The sequence below is a fragment of the Xenia sp. Carnegie-2017 genome, unplaced genomic scaffold (genome assembly GCF_021976095.1).
Source record: "Xenia sp. Carnegie-2017 unplaced genomic scaffold, XeniaSp_v1 HiC_scaffold_16, whole genome shotgun sequence".
Classification (NCBI taxonomy): Eukaryota; Metazoa; Cnidaria; class Anthozoa; order Malacalcyonacea; family Xeniidae; genus Xenia; species Xenia sp. Carnegie-2017.
In genome coordinates this window covers 12254942-12270484 of record NW_025813469.1, presented here as the reverse complement: position 1 = coordinate 12270484, position 15543 = coordinate 12254942, and the positions used below count along the sequence as shown (strand labels likewise).

Below are 15543 nucleotides of genomic sequence, written 5' to 3'. Positions count from 1 at the left end.
AACACAATAACTTTCTGCATTACTGAAGTAATAATATTTAAGCCTGGTTCACACGAGTAAAATAAGCACGAACGTCGAGACTTTATTTTCTATTGCTCTAGAGGTTTATAAAGACAAACACATTGGGATTTTCTTTAAATCTTTTTTATTTTCTTCTTTTCTTCTTCTCTTAACTTATGCTTGAATTTTTCAATGAGATTTCACCGCCATTTTAAAAGAAAGCAAAAGAAACAGTGAATTTTACCCTGTATCCTACCACGTTTGGTAATCTTCAATAAATGTAGGTCCATTTGAGAAATAGCAGTTGAGTAAGATTTCCAATCTTTTTCGTGGATAAATCTTTTAAGATCAAATTTTCATACCTTATGCACTGCTTGTGCTTGTTCAACCATTACGTCGTCTAGTGATGTATTTTTTATGCCATGCTTTCGGTCGGAAGATAAGTAGAAATTTCCCAATAAATAGTAAATATTCTATTTGGAGATGAGATAAATATTATTTCACAAACAATTTGCAATACTATATTTTATTCGTTCATTTTCACGCTTTTATTCGGGGGTTCGTAATCGTAATATCTCAAAATTTGTCTTGTAACCTAGCAACTGCCTTTTCTCGTACATTTCAATCTTTGAGTTCTATAATAACTGGAGCGGCTATCTCTCAAAATTTGATTCAAGTTTGTTTTTGCGTTTGAATTTCGTGTCAGAGTAATCATATAGACGCATTTACATGAATTTTGAAAATTTTTGTCCAGAAGAATCATCGCAAAGGTAAGAAATAAGAATAAGCCATTTTATTTCAGATATATTTGTAAAACTTGTTGTTTATGGTAACATTTCATCAACAGTTTCAAACTATTCATAGCATGTTTGAGATTCAATTAGTGGCAAGCACAATCGTGCCGAATCAATTAAATTTTCCAGTTCATTTTACCTTGAATTAAAGTATTTATCATTCACACATTACTATATTTTGAAGCACTCATTTTAATTGCACAATTTGCACTGATAACATAACAATGATTTAGTTTCATGTCAAATAATATTGATAATAATTTTATCTGCATCTAAAATGTGTTGACAAGGTTATGGCAAAGTCAACATTATGGCAACTTGCATGAAAAAATTGACCACATTGATCACAACCCAGCCAGTCTTCATTGTCATCCTCTCTGCATATATTGCAAACAGCCACATTTCGCTTCCTAAGATATTCATAATGAATTCCATATAAAAATGTTCAACCAAATGTTATTTTTGCCTTATGTGTGATATCATCATAGCAAGACCCAAGTAATTTTGAAAGGATTCATTTTCTCTCAGTCTGCATGTTTGCTGGTTTTTGATCCAAGCCAAGGCTAGACATCGAGAAAACTGATGCGAAATGAGCAGTTGTTGAATAACCATGTTTGTAAAAATAGCTATTCAAGTAAAGTTAGGCTATTTTAAGCTTACCAAGCATATGTACACACCACAGTTATACATATCTTCCTGTTTACAATGGAGTGGCTCAAAACATTGTCATGAGCTTAAGTTCCAACCTCTTTTTACATCTACCAAAGCACTGAAGCAGTGACAAACAATGACCACATGAATGATAATATTGATTGTTGAAAATGATTTTTGGGCAAATCGTTTAAGGTCAAGTTTGATAATTACCTTAGTTTGTTTATATGATACATCATCTGTGTATTAGGTGTCTTTTTGTCTGCACTTCCTCCAAGTGAGTCAAAGTAGAGTTTTGTTTTTGAGAACTTATCTATAGCCTATATTACACAAATTTACTTTTGCATTTAGTTAAAAATTTTCTCTTTGTTAATTAAGGAATTATATGAGTTAATGTTTCTATAGCTACTAAGTTTTGCATGTAAATCTGTGGACTCATGTAGGCTAAGTATGTGTATAATGCATGTCTATATTTTATTATTTAGCTCAAATACTTACCAGTAGTTTCCAATGAATGCCATGGATATTGATTGGAAAAAGGATAACTTTGGTTTGGTGAAAAGATCTATTGCCCATGTGCGTCTTGTGCTTAAGTTGTTTTTAACAATCTCTGAAATAAATGATTCTGCTGCAAGAACAGTAGTGTAGTTTATATTCAAACTCCACAAAAAAGCATCAATTATCCAAAATCAAAAGAAAGCATAGTTTGAAGAGATTTCCTCTCCAGTTTTACGTGTACACAGCACACATGGTTATAAACAATTACTTATAATGATAAATAAGAAGACTATATTAGACGCTTTTTCTCTTACAGAGTCAGTCAGGTTTGAATGTGGTGACTTCTTTTTCAATAATTTTTAATTCTTTTTCAGTTATATCTTTTGGACTGACAAGTGACCAAAGATCTACTGTTGATACATTCACAGGACCAAATTCCAGCACAGTATCCCCAAGACACTGTCTTTCTGTAAATGCATTTATTCGTTGTCTTGGAGTCAGAAACAATGAATTGTATGTCAACTGTTTGCAAGTATCAGTGTAGGTGCTATATTATTTAAAAACATAGTGCATCAAGATACATTCACAATTTCAGCTCGTTTTGCAATGAATCACTGACCTTTCTTGTTGTTGCAAGTTGTTGATTGGCGGTACTTCAGCTCTTTCTTGTGATGCCTGGATTTCTTCTGTTTCACTCTCATACAACAATTCTTGCTCAACTGGCTCTTCAAGTGCATTCTGGGACGTAAATTGTGAGTGAAAATTATAATTTGTAAAAAAGAGCTCGTCAGTCGAGGTTGCCAAAATGAAAATTATCTCACCTTGTTTGATGATACAGCGCACTTTTTACTTATGTCTGGGATCATTGTTGTGATATAGTTATTAGCATTCTTCTTTTTGCAACGAAGAGGCAATTTTTTATGAAATACTTGATGATACTCCACACTTGTTGCTTTCAAACGCTTTTTTGTTGGACTATTTCTAATTGGCAAACCTTCACTGGCTGGGCAATTTCCATTTAAGATTTTGTGCATTTTATTTGCGTAGTCAAGCGCTTCTTTCAAAGGTTTTAGCTCGTTGACGGTGAATGCCTGATTTCGAACAAGGCTCAACTTCTCCAACAATAAATTTCGCGTTTGTGCAGTTTCCTTTAGTTCGCAAGATTTTTCTGTCTTAATTTTGTTTTTCTTTGTGTCACATCTTCTTTCATCCTCTTGCACTATTACGTCATAAGTATGCTCGGAAATCTCTGCATTGTTCTTGTTTTCATTATCAGTCTCCTCGTGTTTTCTCTTTTTTTCATTTTCTTCTAGATTCAAGCCATTGTCCAATGTTATGTAAACGCTGTTTCTATAGTGTTGAGGGTAAGCTGTGAAATTCCATTCTTCAAAGGTATTGAAAATTGCGTACATTTGTTTACAGGGAAATTGCGTTTTTCTCCACGAATCACAGCTGCACTTTGGAACACTGAGATTGATTTCATACCATATAGTTTTGTCTGATGTGCTCCTAACGAAGAAATCACCGTTTGTTCCATGATACCAACTACTATCATGTAATATCATTGTTATATCATATTATAATTTCATATATTACTAATTAGGATATAATCTAAAAGCTTGCTTGCATGCGCTAGGAGCTTGCTTACATGCGTAAACATATTTTAGAACCGCAACCGCATTTGTTGTTATTGTGGTTAACTATATCTTGCTGTAACATACTGTATTGCGTATGGGATGTAGGTCACAAAACCACAATACTTCCAATTAGGATATTATATATATATCAGTAGTTTAGACCACTGAGTACAACCTACGAGTACAACCTACGAGGAGATAAACTTAGGAGGCAAAACCTACCGAAGTAGGTTGACAAGCTACAATCTACCAGACAACTATCTTGGCTTCTGTGCCATAACTATTATTTGGCTTCCGTGCCTTTAATCTCTTTGGAAAACTATTGTGAGTCATTGTTGGACTCACGAACGCTCAAGAATAATAACTCAGACAAAGGAGATAAGTTTTACTCATACTTATTGATATTATTATTAAGACACTTATCTACTTTAATATTTACGCATTAATTAATAAATAGTTTGAGAAATATAACTGGTTCACACTATCTTTGTTGCGTGTGGAAATAGAACCAAAATTAATAGTTATTCTTTCGGGACCACGCACGTAACACCGTTACTATTGTCGATGCAATCGACATCATTATCGCGAAATTCGCGCGATGCGAATGAACTTTTCATACAGTGCTTGATAAACTGGGGATGGTCATCATGTGTCTATATGTGACAAAGAAAAAAAGGACGAAGAGAAGGCTGACAAACAGAGTGATAGCGCAGAAAAAATAAAGCAGGTAAATGTGAGTAACGTGCATGTGAGTACAAACACTAGAGTAGCCTTGCAGACTGCGCAAGGAATTCTTGTAGGTCGGAATAGGAAGAGAGTGCGAGTGCTTTATGACTAGGGAAGTCAGAAGTCTTTCGAGACAAACAGGGCAAAACAAGATGGGAAGCTTAATGTAGCAAGGCGGGAATGGTTAGAGGTCAACACTTTTGGTGGTGGAATAAATGAAGGTAAGATGACAGAGGTCGTCAATTGCGAGGTCGCACCAGTTAGGAGTAATTGCAAAATTCGTTTAGAGGCATTAGTAGTTCCACGTATTTGTACGGTAAAAAATGAGCATATTGAGGTGGCTAATGAGCAGAATTCTCATTTGAAAAATTTGTTTTTGCCAGATGTAAGTTTGAAGCAGGAGATGTTGGAAGTGGATGTTTTGATAGGAGCAAATAACCTTTGGGCTTTACAGAAAGGATAAATAATTAGGGAAAAAAGGATGAGCCAGTTGCGATTGACACTTGTTTAGGATGGGTGGCAAGCGGTCCACCGAAAGGGAGCTCGAAAATCAAAAATGCACATGTTAATTTAGTTTCGCAGACTGCAACGCAGAAAAACAGCATAAACAGGCAGGTGAACAAGTTGTGGGATTTAGAAACACTTGGAGTCAGGGAAACTGACGATGTGCACGAAGCCTTGTTAGATAAAATTTAGTTTAATGGTTTAATGGGCATAAGTACTCTGTTAAATTGCCGTGGAAGCAGGGCCATGGGCATTTACCAAGTAACTATGCCAATAGTTTAGCACGCATGAAAGGGCAAATTAAGCGTTTGTCAAATGAGCCTGATTTGTTAAAGGAATATGATAAAATTATCAGGGATCAACTAAAAATGGGAGTCATTGAAAGGGTTGACGAGTCAGAACCGGGGATGAATGTTCATTATCGTCCCCCATCAAGCGGTTATACGTAAAGAAGCCAAAACAACTAATCTAAGAATAGTGTATGATGCATCATCAAAGGAGGGTAAGAAAGTGACTTCTTTGAATGACTGTCTTCATGTAGGACCATCATTAACACCGTTGTTGTTTGATATATTAATTAGATTTAGCGAGAACAGAGTGGCCTTGGTAGGAGACATAGAGAAAGCATTTTTGAACGTAGAAGTAGACAAAGAAGACAGGGAGTATTTAAGATTTCTGTGGGTTAGAGATGCAAGTAATGCTAATTTAGAGGATGTTGTTTACAGGTTTTGCAGAGTATTGTTTGGATTAAATGCCTCGCCATTTTTACTCAACGCCACGCTCAAGACCGATTTATGCTGCGCGCGACAAGCGTCGCGCGTATTTTCGATTTGCGCGAGACAGGTGCGAGACAGCTATAAGCTGTGTTTATAGTTAACGCGCTTACCGACGCGTATTCAACAAAATCGGATAACATGAAGTAATGAGGTATTCTCACGATCAAACATGGCAACTCGAGTTCGAGGAGGAATGGATGACCTTCTCGATCTGGAGGAGGAGGTAATGTTGTGCTATTTACTTTTGTTGCTACAACAGAAAAAACGAAAACGAAGAAGATGGTCAGTTCGACCACTTCACGCTTCTAGAAAAAGTGACGGTGAATACGTTCTTGTTCAACAAATGAGAGGCATAGACCAAGAAATATATTTTAAGTATTTTCGTATGTCTTCTTCCCGTTTCGACGACTTGGCACATCGAATTCTGCCTCATGTAAAGCACGCATCTACGAATTTAAGTCCTGTTAGTGTAAAAGAAAGGCTAGCAGTTACGTTAAGAATTCTATCGTCTGGCGCCTCACAACAAACTGTGGCTTCAAGTTACCGATTAGGATCAACCACAGTTTCCCTAATTTTGTTGGAGGTGTGTGTAGCTATCTGGTTGGCATTTAATGAATAGTTTGTTGCCTTTCCTTCTGGTTCACAATGGGCAGAAATTTCGCGTGAGTTTTGTAGGCTTTGGAACTTCCCAAATTGTCTGGGCTCTATAGATGGAAAGCATGTGCAACTCAAAGCACCTCCTCTTTCTGGAAGTGATTACTTTAATTATAAAGGAACTCATTCTCTTGTACTAATGGCTGTATGTGATGCTTGCTATCGCTTTCTAATGGTAGATGTAGGTGCATATGGAAGGCAAAGTGATGGGGGTTTCCAAAAGCAAATTTGGGGAGCAGCTATTAAATGGACAAATTGGTCTGCCCTTGTCAGAGGATTTACCTGGTAGTAAACTTACATTACCTTATGTATTTGTTGGTGATGCTGCTTTTCCTCTTCATGTTAATATGATGAGACCTTACCCAGGTACATTTTCTTTTGTTAACTCCATGCACTTTTATATATTTTTTCCTTTTTCAATGAAAATAATTTTCTTATGTTTATTCAAAAAATTGTTATTTCATATATTTTTGAAAATTTATATTAACTGTTTGTGACTTCAGAAATGAAATAAATTTATTCAATTTATGTCTCTGTAAGACTCATTCAAAATGTTTTTTCATTCCCCACAAGAATTTGCGATCAAAAAAATTTCCTGGCTGCTTGTTGGTAGAGTTTCCCAAGCCTCAGTAAATTGCTAAAACAGTTGATCTTAATGCCATTTTTGTTCTATTTACTCTTAAGGTAATAACCTTGACAATCCCAAGAAAATTTATAACTACCGCCATTCCCGAGCTAGAAGGGTAATTGAAAATGCCTTGGGTATCATGACTGCTAGATGGCGAATTCTTGGAAAACCAATGGAATTTTACCCTGAGAAAGCTGTTCAAATTGTGAAGGCATGTGTTGCACTTCACAATTTCGTGTTATTTACTGATGCTGCTAATATACCTAGCACTAGATATTCCCCTCCCAATTTCAGTGATTCAACCACTGCATCTCACGAAGTCCTCCCTGGAGAGTGGAGACATGTTGTGAGTTCACAAAACATTTTTGAGAAGATTAAAAGACTTTCAAGTGCTCGTGCTTCTAGAGCTGCTACAGCAACCAGAAATGGCTTTAAATCATTTTTTATGTCTCCTCTGGGAAAGCTACCATGGCAAGATCATGTAATACAACGAGGTTTTCTTAACTAATATTTAATTGTATGAAATAATAGATTGTTTCTTATAAAATATAGAAAGTTATTGGTCTACATTGTTTTCATAAAGTTTGTGTTCCATTTCAAACACTATTTTATGAATGGAAAATTTAGCTTCAGATTTCAACTTGCCTGGAAGCTTTCGGAGAGAAGGCTTCAGCCACAGTATCTGAAAAGCGACTTTCTTCATTAATTTTCATGTTTTGTTTCTCTTTCTTCTCCAATCTTTTTCAAAGAATCAAGTCTTTCACAAACTGCTGTCTCTAAATGTGCAGATCTCTTTCTACAGCCCTTGGTCGGGTTTACCACAGCTCTACTCAAAGCAATTGTGGAAAGGGCAAATGGGTCACTACTTACTGGTGTGGTAGGTGTTGTAGGTAATGTAGGTGTTGTACACGAATTTTCACTGACATTTGAATCGCTTCTACTTGTTGAGGGAGACCATGCGGCTAGGTCAAACTCCTCCATATTTATCGAAACAAAATTTTCTCCTAGTGGAAGGGATTCTGATGTTGTTATAGGTTCTTCAGTGTTCTCCTACAATCACAACAACAACAACAGATGTAACATAATAATCTAATCAATCAGTCAGCCTGTCCCAATTGTATCAATTTTTTTAATAGTGATTATAACTACCTCCCGAAAATTAGTTTCAGCGTCCCTATGCTTTATATGATCAGACAACCAAGACAGACTGAGGAATATCGGTGGGATAGATTTGTCACCAGCATCTCCACTTCTAGACTTCATTCGTTTCTTGGCTTTGGTGTAACGATCTCTCAAATTTTTCCATTTCTGTCGACAAATTTGTTTATTTGTGTTAAGGTTTCTCGCTATTTCATTCCATGAATTATTGGTTTTCTCAGTATCTTTATAATCTCGTCTCAAGAATCGTAAAGATGACCATATTTTCGGACTTCCGCTAATTTTTCTTCGAACCCTTCCATTGCTGCTATCGTCTTGTGTTGGTAATTGGATATTCATTATTCAGACAAACAACTCAAGAACTTCCCCCCGAAAGAAGCCTTTCAGCCAATCACAACGCGCGAGAACGCGACAACTTGTCTGCGACGTTACAAAATTTTTGAATGCACGCGACGCGACATCAAGCAAACGCGCCATCAAGATATACTTCCGTTTTAGTCGCAATGACGTAAGATCTACTGTGCGACACGTCGCGCGCAGCATCAATCGGCCTTTACGTCGCAGACATTTTGTCGAATTGTCGCGCAAGATAATTGGCTAGTTAATCACACGTGGTTGGTCAATTGTGTTTGTCTCAGAATATGTTTATCACAAATATGGAAACTTTCACAGCTTTATCCCACTTTCTTACAAACGCAACTTAATCTCTGGCCTATTACACCGCTTTATCAAACTCTGCTCTAGTTATGAGACTCTTCATGCCCAAATTGAAACAACCAGAAAACTACTCAATTTCAATTGCTATCTAACTAATATGTTCGACCACATTGTCCGTCGTTTCCTTGACACAAAATTCGAAAAGAAACCACCTCTCCTTAGTGTCCCAAAGAAAGTAGTGCATTTTTGTCTCCCATTTACCGGCTGTCACTCGTTACAAATCCGCACACAAATCAATCATCTCTACAACGCTGCTTTCCCTCATCTCAATCTCAGATTCGTCTTTCGTACCCACACACGAATCTCTTCATTTTTTCTCGTTAAGAATAAAATTCCCAAGTCTCTGAGATCTGGTGTTGTTTATTTATACACGTGTCGATGCTGTTCCGCGTCGTATGTGGGTCAAACCACACGCCACTTACACACCAGAATCGCGGAACACTTGGGTATCTCTCTTTTGACTGGAAAACGCTATACTAACCCATAAACGTCAAGTATTCTTTCTCATAGTAACTCCTCCAACCACCTTGCTTCGCCAGACGATTTTAAAATCATCTCATCCTGCTCCGACACATTCGACCTCATGATCCACGAAAGCCTCTTCATCTCCAAACTAAAACCTTCACTTAACACACAAGGCAGCTCCATTCTTCTTAAGCTTTTCTAGTCTCAACACCTCACCCTAACAATACATCACATCACACTTACACATTCACAGTAACCTGATACCTCAAACTATGTAAATAGCTCTATATATATATATCTATATTTATGTTAACTTCCTAATTAGTCTGAAGATATCTTGAGAAAAGACGAAACGTCACTCTTTCAATAAATTTCATAAAATCAAATTGTTTATGACTATGTTTAAAATTATTTGTTGGGCTCTAATATTTATATTGAGAATCCGTTTCCCGCCTGGCACCTCATTAGCAACAATATGGAAAAATATTAAATCATGGATGGATTCGAAGAAAGATTAGCAGAAGAAGTTAGGAAATACCCTCATATATATGACTCGTCTAGAAGGGATTATAAAGACCTACAAGAAACTACGAATTCAGAGAAGGAAATCGCCGAAAAGCTCGAAACAAATGATGCTGTTTGCAGACAAAAATGGAAGAAAATACGGGACCGATTTAAGAAAGCCAAAAAGCGTTTGAAATCGAAGAGTGGTAATCCTGGCGGGAAAATTATACCTGCTATTGTCATTAGCCTGTCGTGGTTGTCTAGCTTTATCAAACATCGTGAGACTGACTTGAATTTTCCCTTGTCAGAGGTAACCTTGCATTGGACAGCTGCCTCATATCTAGTAAGTTAATATCGTGTGCAACAACTTTCCTCCATTCTCCTTTTTGTGTGGCATGCAAAGCAGTGGTTGTATCAGTGAAGTTCGATGGAATATATCAATAAGCGGAAGCATTTGTGGCATCTGTTTTGTTGAGGAAGTTGTGAAGAGCAACACATGCTTTCACAATATCAACTACCTTTTTTGGATGAAATTCCATTGGTCGTCCAAGAATCCTCCATGTAGCAGATAAGATTCCAAATGCGTTCTCTATAACTCTTCTTGCTCTGGAGTGCCTGTAGTTTTAAACTCTCTCTGATTCAGTGAGGTTAGAGCCTAACAAGAAAAATCATAAATGCTAGGTGGAAGCATTTGCAGTGTCTGTTTGTGGCATCTTTTTTCAAACAATAAAGAAATGGTAGACTAAGTAATTAAATGTGATTGATGTATCTGTTGTGCAAGCCTACCTGGATATTGTCGCATCATGTTAACATGGAGCGGAAAAGCGCCATCTGCAACAAAGACATGAGGAACAGGTATATTGCTGTTTGGTAACACTTGGGGCGATGGCAATTGTAATCTCCCATGTAGCAGGTTGTCCCCAAATTGACTTTCTTTAAACACACCTGGGGTGCTCTGATAACTACATGTTTTCCGTCAATGCTAAGCAGTTATGAAAGTTCCATAACCTCTAGAAATCACGGCAATCTCATTCCACAAGGTCCCAGAAGGGCAACCTACAAACTCTCTGTTCAATGCATTCCAAATTGCTTTGCATACTTCGGAAACAATGCATGAAACAGTCGTTGCTCCAAGGTGGTAGCTGGCTGCAATACTTTGCTGTGATCCACCACACGCCAAAATTTTGAGAGTCACTGCAAGTCTCTCCTTCAGTATAAAAGGACTAGAGTGAGTTCCGGCATGGTTAGTAAAAGGCTGATTTTGTAAGCAAGCTCAACAAGGCGGAAATATTTGAAATGCATTTCTTCATCAATAGCACGCATTTGTGGAACCAACACAAACTCTCCCTCACTTTTTCTTGACTGATGAAGTGGACGGACACACCATCTTCTTTTACGATGTCGCTTCCTTTTTCGTTGCAACAACAGCAATATTATTTCTTCCTCAAGTTCGACCTCTTCCTCGTCTTACATTTTAGCAGAAATGTATTCATTTGATTCACAAAGAATATTAAGAATGCTGCCAATGCACTACTTGATGTAAATGTCAACATAATTTTAAATTTGTATGCAGATTTTGCGCGGTTGTTGCATGGGCTGTCGCGTTTACTATAAATGCTTTATTTGATTGTCGGATGGCGCGTGCCCATAGATTGCACAAGCCTGAGTGTCGCGTGACACATGTCGTAAGAAGCATAAATTAGCCTTAATCAAAGAGAGTATTAATATTTAATTATTGTTCTTTTGCTGTATGTGTTTTAAATCTACTATTCTAACTGGTGAATGCCTGCAGGCTCAGCCTCCCTCTCCACCCGTGGTAAATTGAATCCCTTCAGTTATTATAGAACTCAATGAGTCGAACTATGGTCGAACTCCCGCTATTTTAAATTGGCGGAGGCTGTAATTATTCTAGCTTTAAATACAAGTACAGTGGTTAGTGATTATCAAATTACGAGATCATTGTTGGCATTAATTTTCTATTGTGTTTGCTCTCAAATTATTATTTTGTATTTGCGTATGACACAATGGCTCCAAGTGCGACTGCGATTTGCTCAACTGATGTTGATTTAGTAAATAGCTTATTAGCTAAACCGTTCTCTGCTCGATCGTCGGTCGAACAGAAAGTTATGTTTCTAAATCTCCGTGCGACAGCTAGGTCTTTGGATGACGGTATCTAATGGACTGTATTTTTTTCCAAAGTTTCCATACACCTTTTGAAAGAAAAACTAATATTTAATCTGGAAAGTTAATTCAAAGATGACGAAGTTTCAATAGCATTATCTGGGTTCGGCGCAACCCCCTTTGGAGTCAAATTGTTTCAAGATAATCTTCCAAAAACCTTGCATGACTGATTTATCATTGAGAATATTTTTTATATTCCAGGTGATCCCACAGTTTTTGGCAACCTACCACCAAGTGAGGAATGTGTTCGGGCGCTCTGTGACGCAATAAAGTCAGGAAAGGACAACTGCTACAAGCCAGCTCATGGTTAGTTACATCAATTGCTTTGAGTGCTTCAATCACCCCTGGACCCTAACCCCCCTGGGAAATTTATCTTCAAAATAATAGTGCATCACTCCCCCGGAATCGATCTTCACAAATATCATTTAATGAAACTGGATTGTAAGCAGAATCTTCTAGCAAAATAATGGTGCAAAATAGTTCTTGCCAATTCTTTTTTTACAATGATAACAATAGTTAGACTTTATTTTAACCTTTTGGAACAAATAAGTCCAGTTAAAGAACACTTTTTCAAAAAGATTGATTCTCTTTGTAATACAAAGGGTGTATAAAATTCTTCAACATTTAGACATCACAAAATAGTCCAATTTTTTGACGATGACTTTGGAATGAATTCAAAATCACAAGATGTTTACAACTTGCACTATTCAGCAGTAAATTATCCCCTAGGAGGCTGAACACAATTTAAAGGAGTTTCGTGTTCGGGTTTTGCATTGGACAGTAGCTGAAATTTGTGTAGTCTTCAAAGACTTTTTCAATACAGTCTACTAATAAACAGTGTAAGTTCCCTTACTGTAACCAAACATGATAAATATTCGTTGCTCTGGGGCTACATGAACCATTCGTAATGGAATTGATTGATAGTACCACGTAAAGTGGAATTTTGTTCTAGCTTACATGACGTACAAATTTAGAATTTGTATTATGATTTGAGGAGTGTGGAAAGAATGGTATGATAATTGTCAGTGTTTGCTTCACAAATGAAAGGATTGCTGTTGTTTTGATACACACTGTGTGTGTTCCACTATTCCAGTCATTTACAATCATCTGTATTTGTTTTTGTAGAATGCAAAGAGGCACAAAATGCCGTTGCAAAATACAGTCCAACACCTGAATACATCGTGGATGCTGAGGTACATATTCCTGCTCCATAACTATAGGGACAATTGTTGATAGTGATATTGATAGAGTACTTGGGAGAAATTCATGTTAACATGCTCGTTTTTTTAAAGCCATCGTCTCTAATTTTAGTTCAAGCAGCTTTATTGATGTCTACTTTAACATAAAGGACTCCTTCTTATGAAGGCAGAAAAATCTTTTCATCCTCTCCCCGTTTTTTACCCCTCCACCAAGTTTTGGCCTTCCATTTTATATTTCTTTAAAATAAATCTCATTGACAATGGTTAACCAAAATGTGGCTGTTTTCTTGCGTTTCATCTCGTTATATCATTTGTAGAGAGTAATATTCTTAAGCCACGATTTTTAATTTACACAGGGTTATAGCATCTTTGTTGAATACACTTCTCTCACCACCCCACTCCCCCCTCCTCTCAATAAGTTTTCAATAAGGAACAAAGTTAGGGTTAAGCTCAGTACATTTAAGATTTAAGTATTTCATTCTCACCATTTAAATTACTGAGGGGTGAATGCAAGTAATGTATGCACCTACATAAAATGTACTATGTCTATCAAGGGGAGGAGATCTTAGAAAGCAGCTCTACCTGATTTTGACAGAAATGAGAGAGTCGGGCCTTTAACATGAAAAATTCTATGAAAACGCCCATACTTCTATGTTTATGTTGCTTACTTTACAGGATGTTGTGTTGGCCAGCGGTTGCTCTGGAGCAATCGAGATAGCATTGAACGCCCTGGTTGATCGTGGTGATAACATCTTAATTCCAAAACCTGGTTTCTCTCTTTACAAATGCACCTGTGGATCGCGGAAGATTAAGACACGATTTTATAAACTCATTGTAAATTTGTACAAGTTAAAGATCTTGAGTTTACGTTACCTGTTAAGATTAAAGACTGTTAAAATTAAGTTCTAACTATGATAATGAAGATTAAAGACTGTTCTAATAATCATGATAATGGTGATCAAAAGATTCCCTACAAACTAACATTGAGTGTTGATTTGGACTTTATGTTCAAATGAATAATGATTATTTATAATTTTCAGCCTGAAAATGGTTGGGAAGTCGACTTGGACGATATGGCTTCACTTATTAACGAGAGAACAAAGCTTATTGTCGTTGTCAACCCATCAAATCCCTGTGTTTCTGTGTACAAAAGAGAACATTTGGAAGAAATTTTAAACAGTAAATATCTTAAGACATGTACAAGTTTTTTCCACCGATTTAACCAACAAACTTTTTGCATTCATATTGGTCTTATTCTCTTACAGTTGCTGAAAAATACCGCGTCCCAGTTCTCTGTGATGAAGTTTACGCGCATGTCGTAAGTGTTCGTTAATTGCATGTCACGTGATGACTTTTGAATTTCTCCATGCCCTAGATTTAACCAAGTTTACTACAGTGAGTTCGTTGTATCTTACAACATGTAACGAAGAAAAGCCAACTGAAAAATACACGGTATGGTAAAAAGACAATACAATAAAAAATTTTTTCTTACATCGGATGGTAAATTTTCAAACGGTGTCAGACAGTATTTGTCTTTTTTTGTCATTTCAGAGGATTTAAAGATCTGTTTTTACGAAGAAAAAAAAACTTGAATATCCAGTTTCATAAAAAATATTGAGTCTATAACTCGCATTTTTACTTTTTACAAAGTGATTGTCATTTTCATCGATTTTGATAGTGCTTGAAATACTAAATGGTTGTCATCTCGATATAAATAATTAAATATCCTTAAAGACTTTGATATGTTTTAAAGGAAAACCTCACCTTAAGAGCCGATCGACTGTGTATGACAAAAATATATAGTACCTATATTAAAGATGTTTTCATTCTATATGTAAATTTTGTTGAATAAAAATTCATATCAAATCCTTTTAGTTTATTTGAAAAACATAATAATATTTTTTCACTGAGGATGATGTAGAATTGAAATAAATATAATTCAAAAGGTTTTCTTTGTGAAGATAAAACTGACGTAGAAGATAAAAGAGACTAGTAAAATGAAATCAGCTATCATAATCAAACTAAAGATCTAGTATCCGAAAAAATACAAATTGTTTATAAACACGCGAGAAACATGAGTGATGACGAATGATGACAACAAATATTTTCTTGGCTTCAATTTTTGGCTTGAGTTATCATTCCAGTTATATAAATATTGACTTCACTGGCCTCATTCGGCACGGTTGTTGGATATGCAGGGGGTTGGGTTCTTAATTTTATTGGTACTGCCCGAGAAAGTGATCAGGCTTGGCAACACTGAAAAAGGCTTGAACTAAATTAACTTTTTTTCTCATTTTCTGCAGACATTCGCCAAAGAGCCTTTCCACAGCATGGGGAGTTTAACAAAGAATGTTCCTGTTCTAGTTGTCGGTGGCATCGCCAAAAGGTGAGCATGCGCATTTCTATTGCATTACGTCATTTTGAGTAAACCATATAAACGTTGTGTGTCTT

The 15543-nt window shown here is 36.5% G+C and overlaps 1 protein-coding gene and 1 long non-coding RNA gene across 4 annotated transcripts; both read left to right on the top strand.

The window, feature by feature from the left end:
- Positions 1-637: 637 nt before the first annotated feature.
- Positions 638-3461, top strand: LOC124436492. 3 transcript variants are annotated; one of them, XR_006945366.1, is made up of 3 exons: positions 638-770; positions 2318-2695; positions 3366-3446. It is a non-coding gene; the product is annotated as an uncharacterized LOC124436492 (long non-coding RNA). The 3 variants fall into 3 exon arrangements; XR_006945367.1 differs by having other exon boundaries at positions 639-770; positions 3436-3461; XR_006945365.1 differs by lacking the exon at positions 3366-3446 and adding an exon at positions 3257-3304 and having other exon boundaries at positions 640-770.
- A 757-nt stretch (positions 3462-4218) lies between these two features.
- On the top strand, positions 4219-15497 carry LOC124436093 (tyrosine aminotransferase-like). The gene is made up of 8 exons (XM_046986021.1): positions 4219-4281; positions 4419-4527; positions 12095-12199; positions 13019-13086; positions 13768-13926; positions 14133-14271; positions 14358-14410; positions 15396-15497. Exons 1-8 carry the CDS (start codon positions 4219-4221, stop codon positions 15480-15482), a joined length of 783 nt encoding a protein of 260 aa, XP_046841977.1. The 3' UTR covers positions 15483-15497.
- Positions 15498-15543: the final 46 nt, after the last annotated feature.

Excerpts from the sequence above, each read along its gene's own strand:
- LOC124436093 (XM_046986021.1), top strand. The coding sequence starts at position 4,219 with ATGGTCATCATGTGTCTATATGTGACAAAGAAAAAAAGGACGAAGAGA. Across the intron at positions 13,927-14,132 it reads CACGATTTTATAAACTCATT|CCTGAAAATGGTTGGGAAGT; the intron begins GTAAATTTGTAC and ends TATAATTTTCAG. Across the intron at positions 14,272-14,357 it reads TTTGGAAGAAATTTTAAACA|TTGCTGAAAAATACCGCGTC; the intron begins GTAAATATCTTA and ends ATTCTCTTACAG.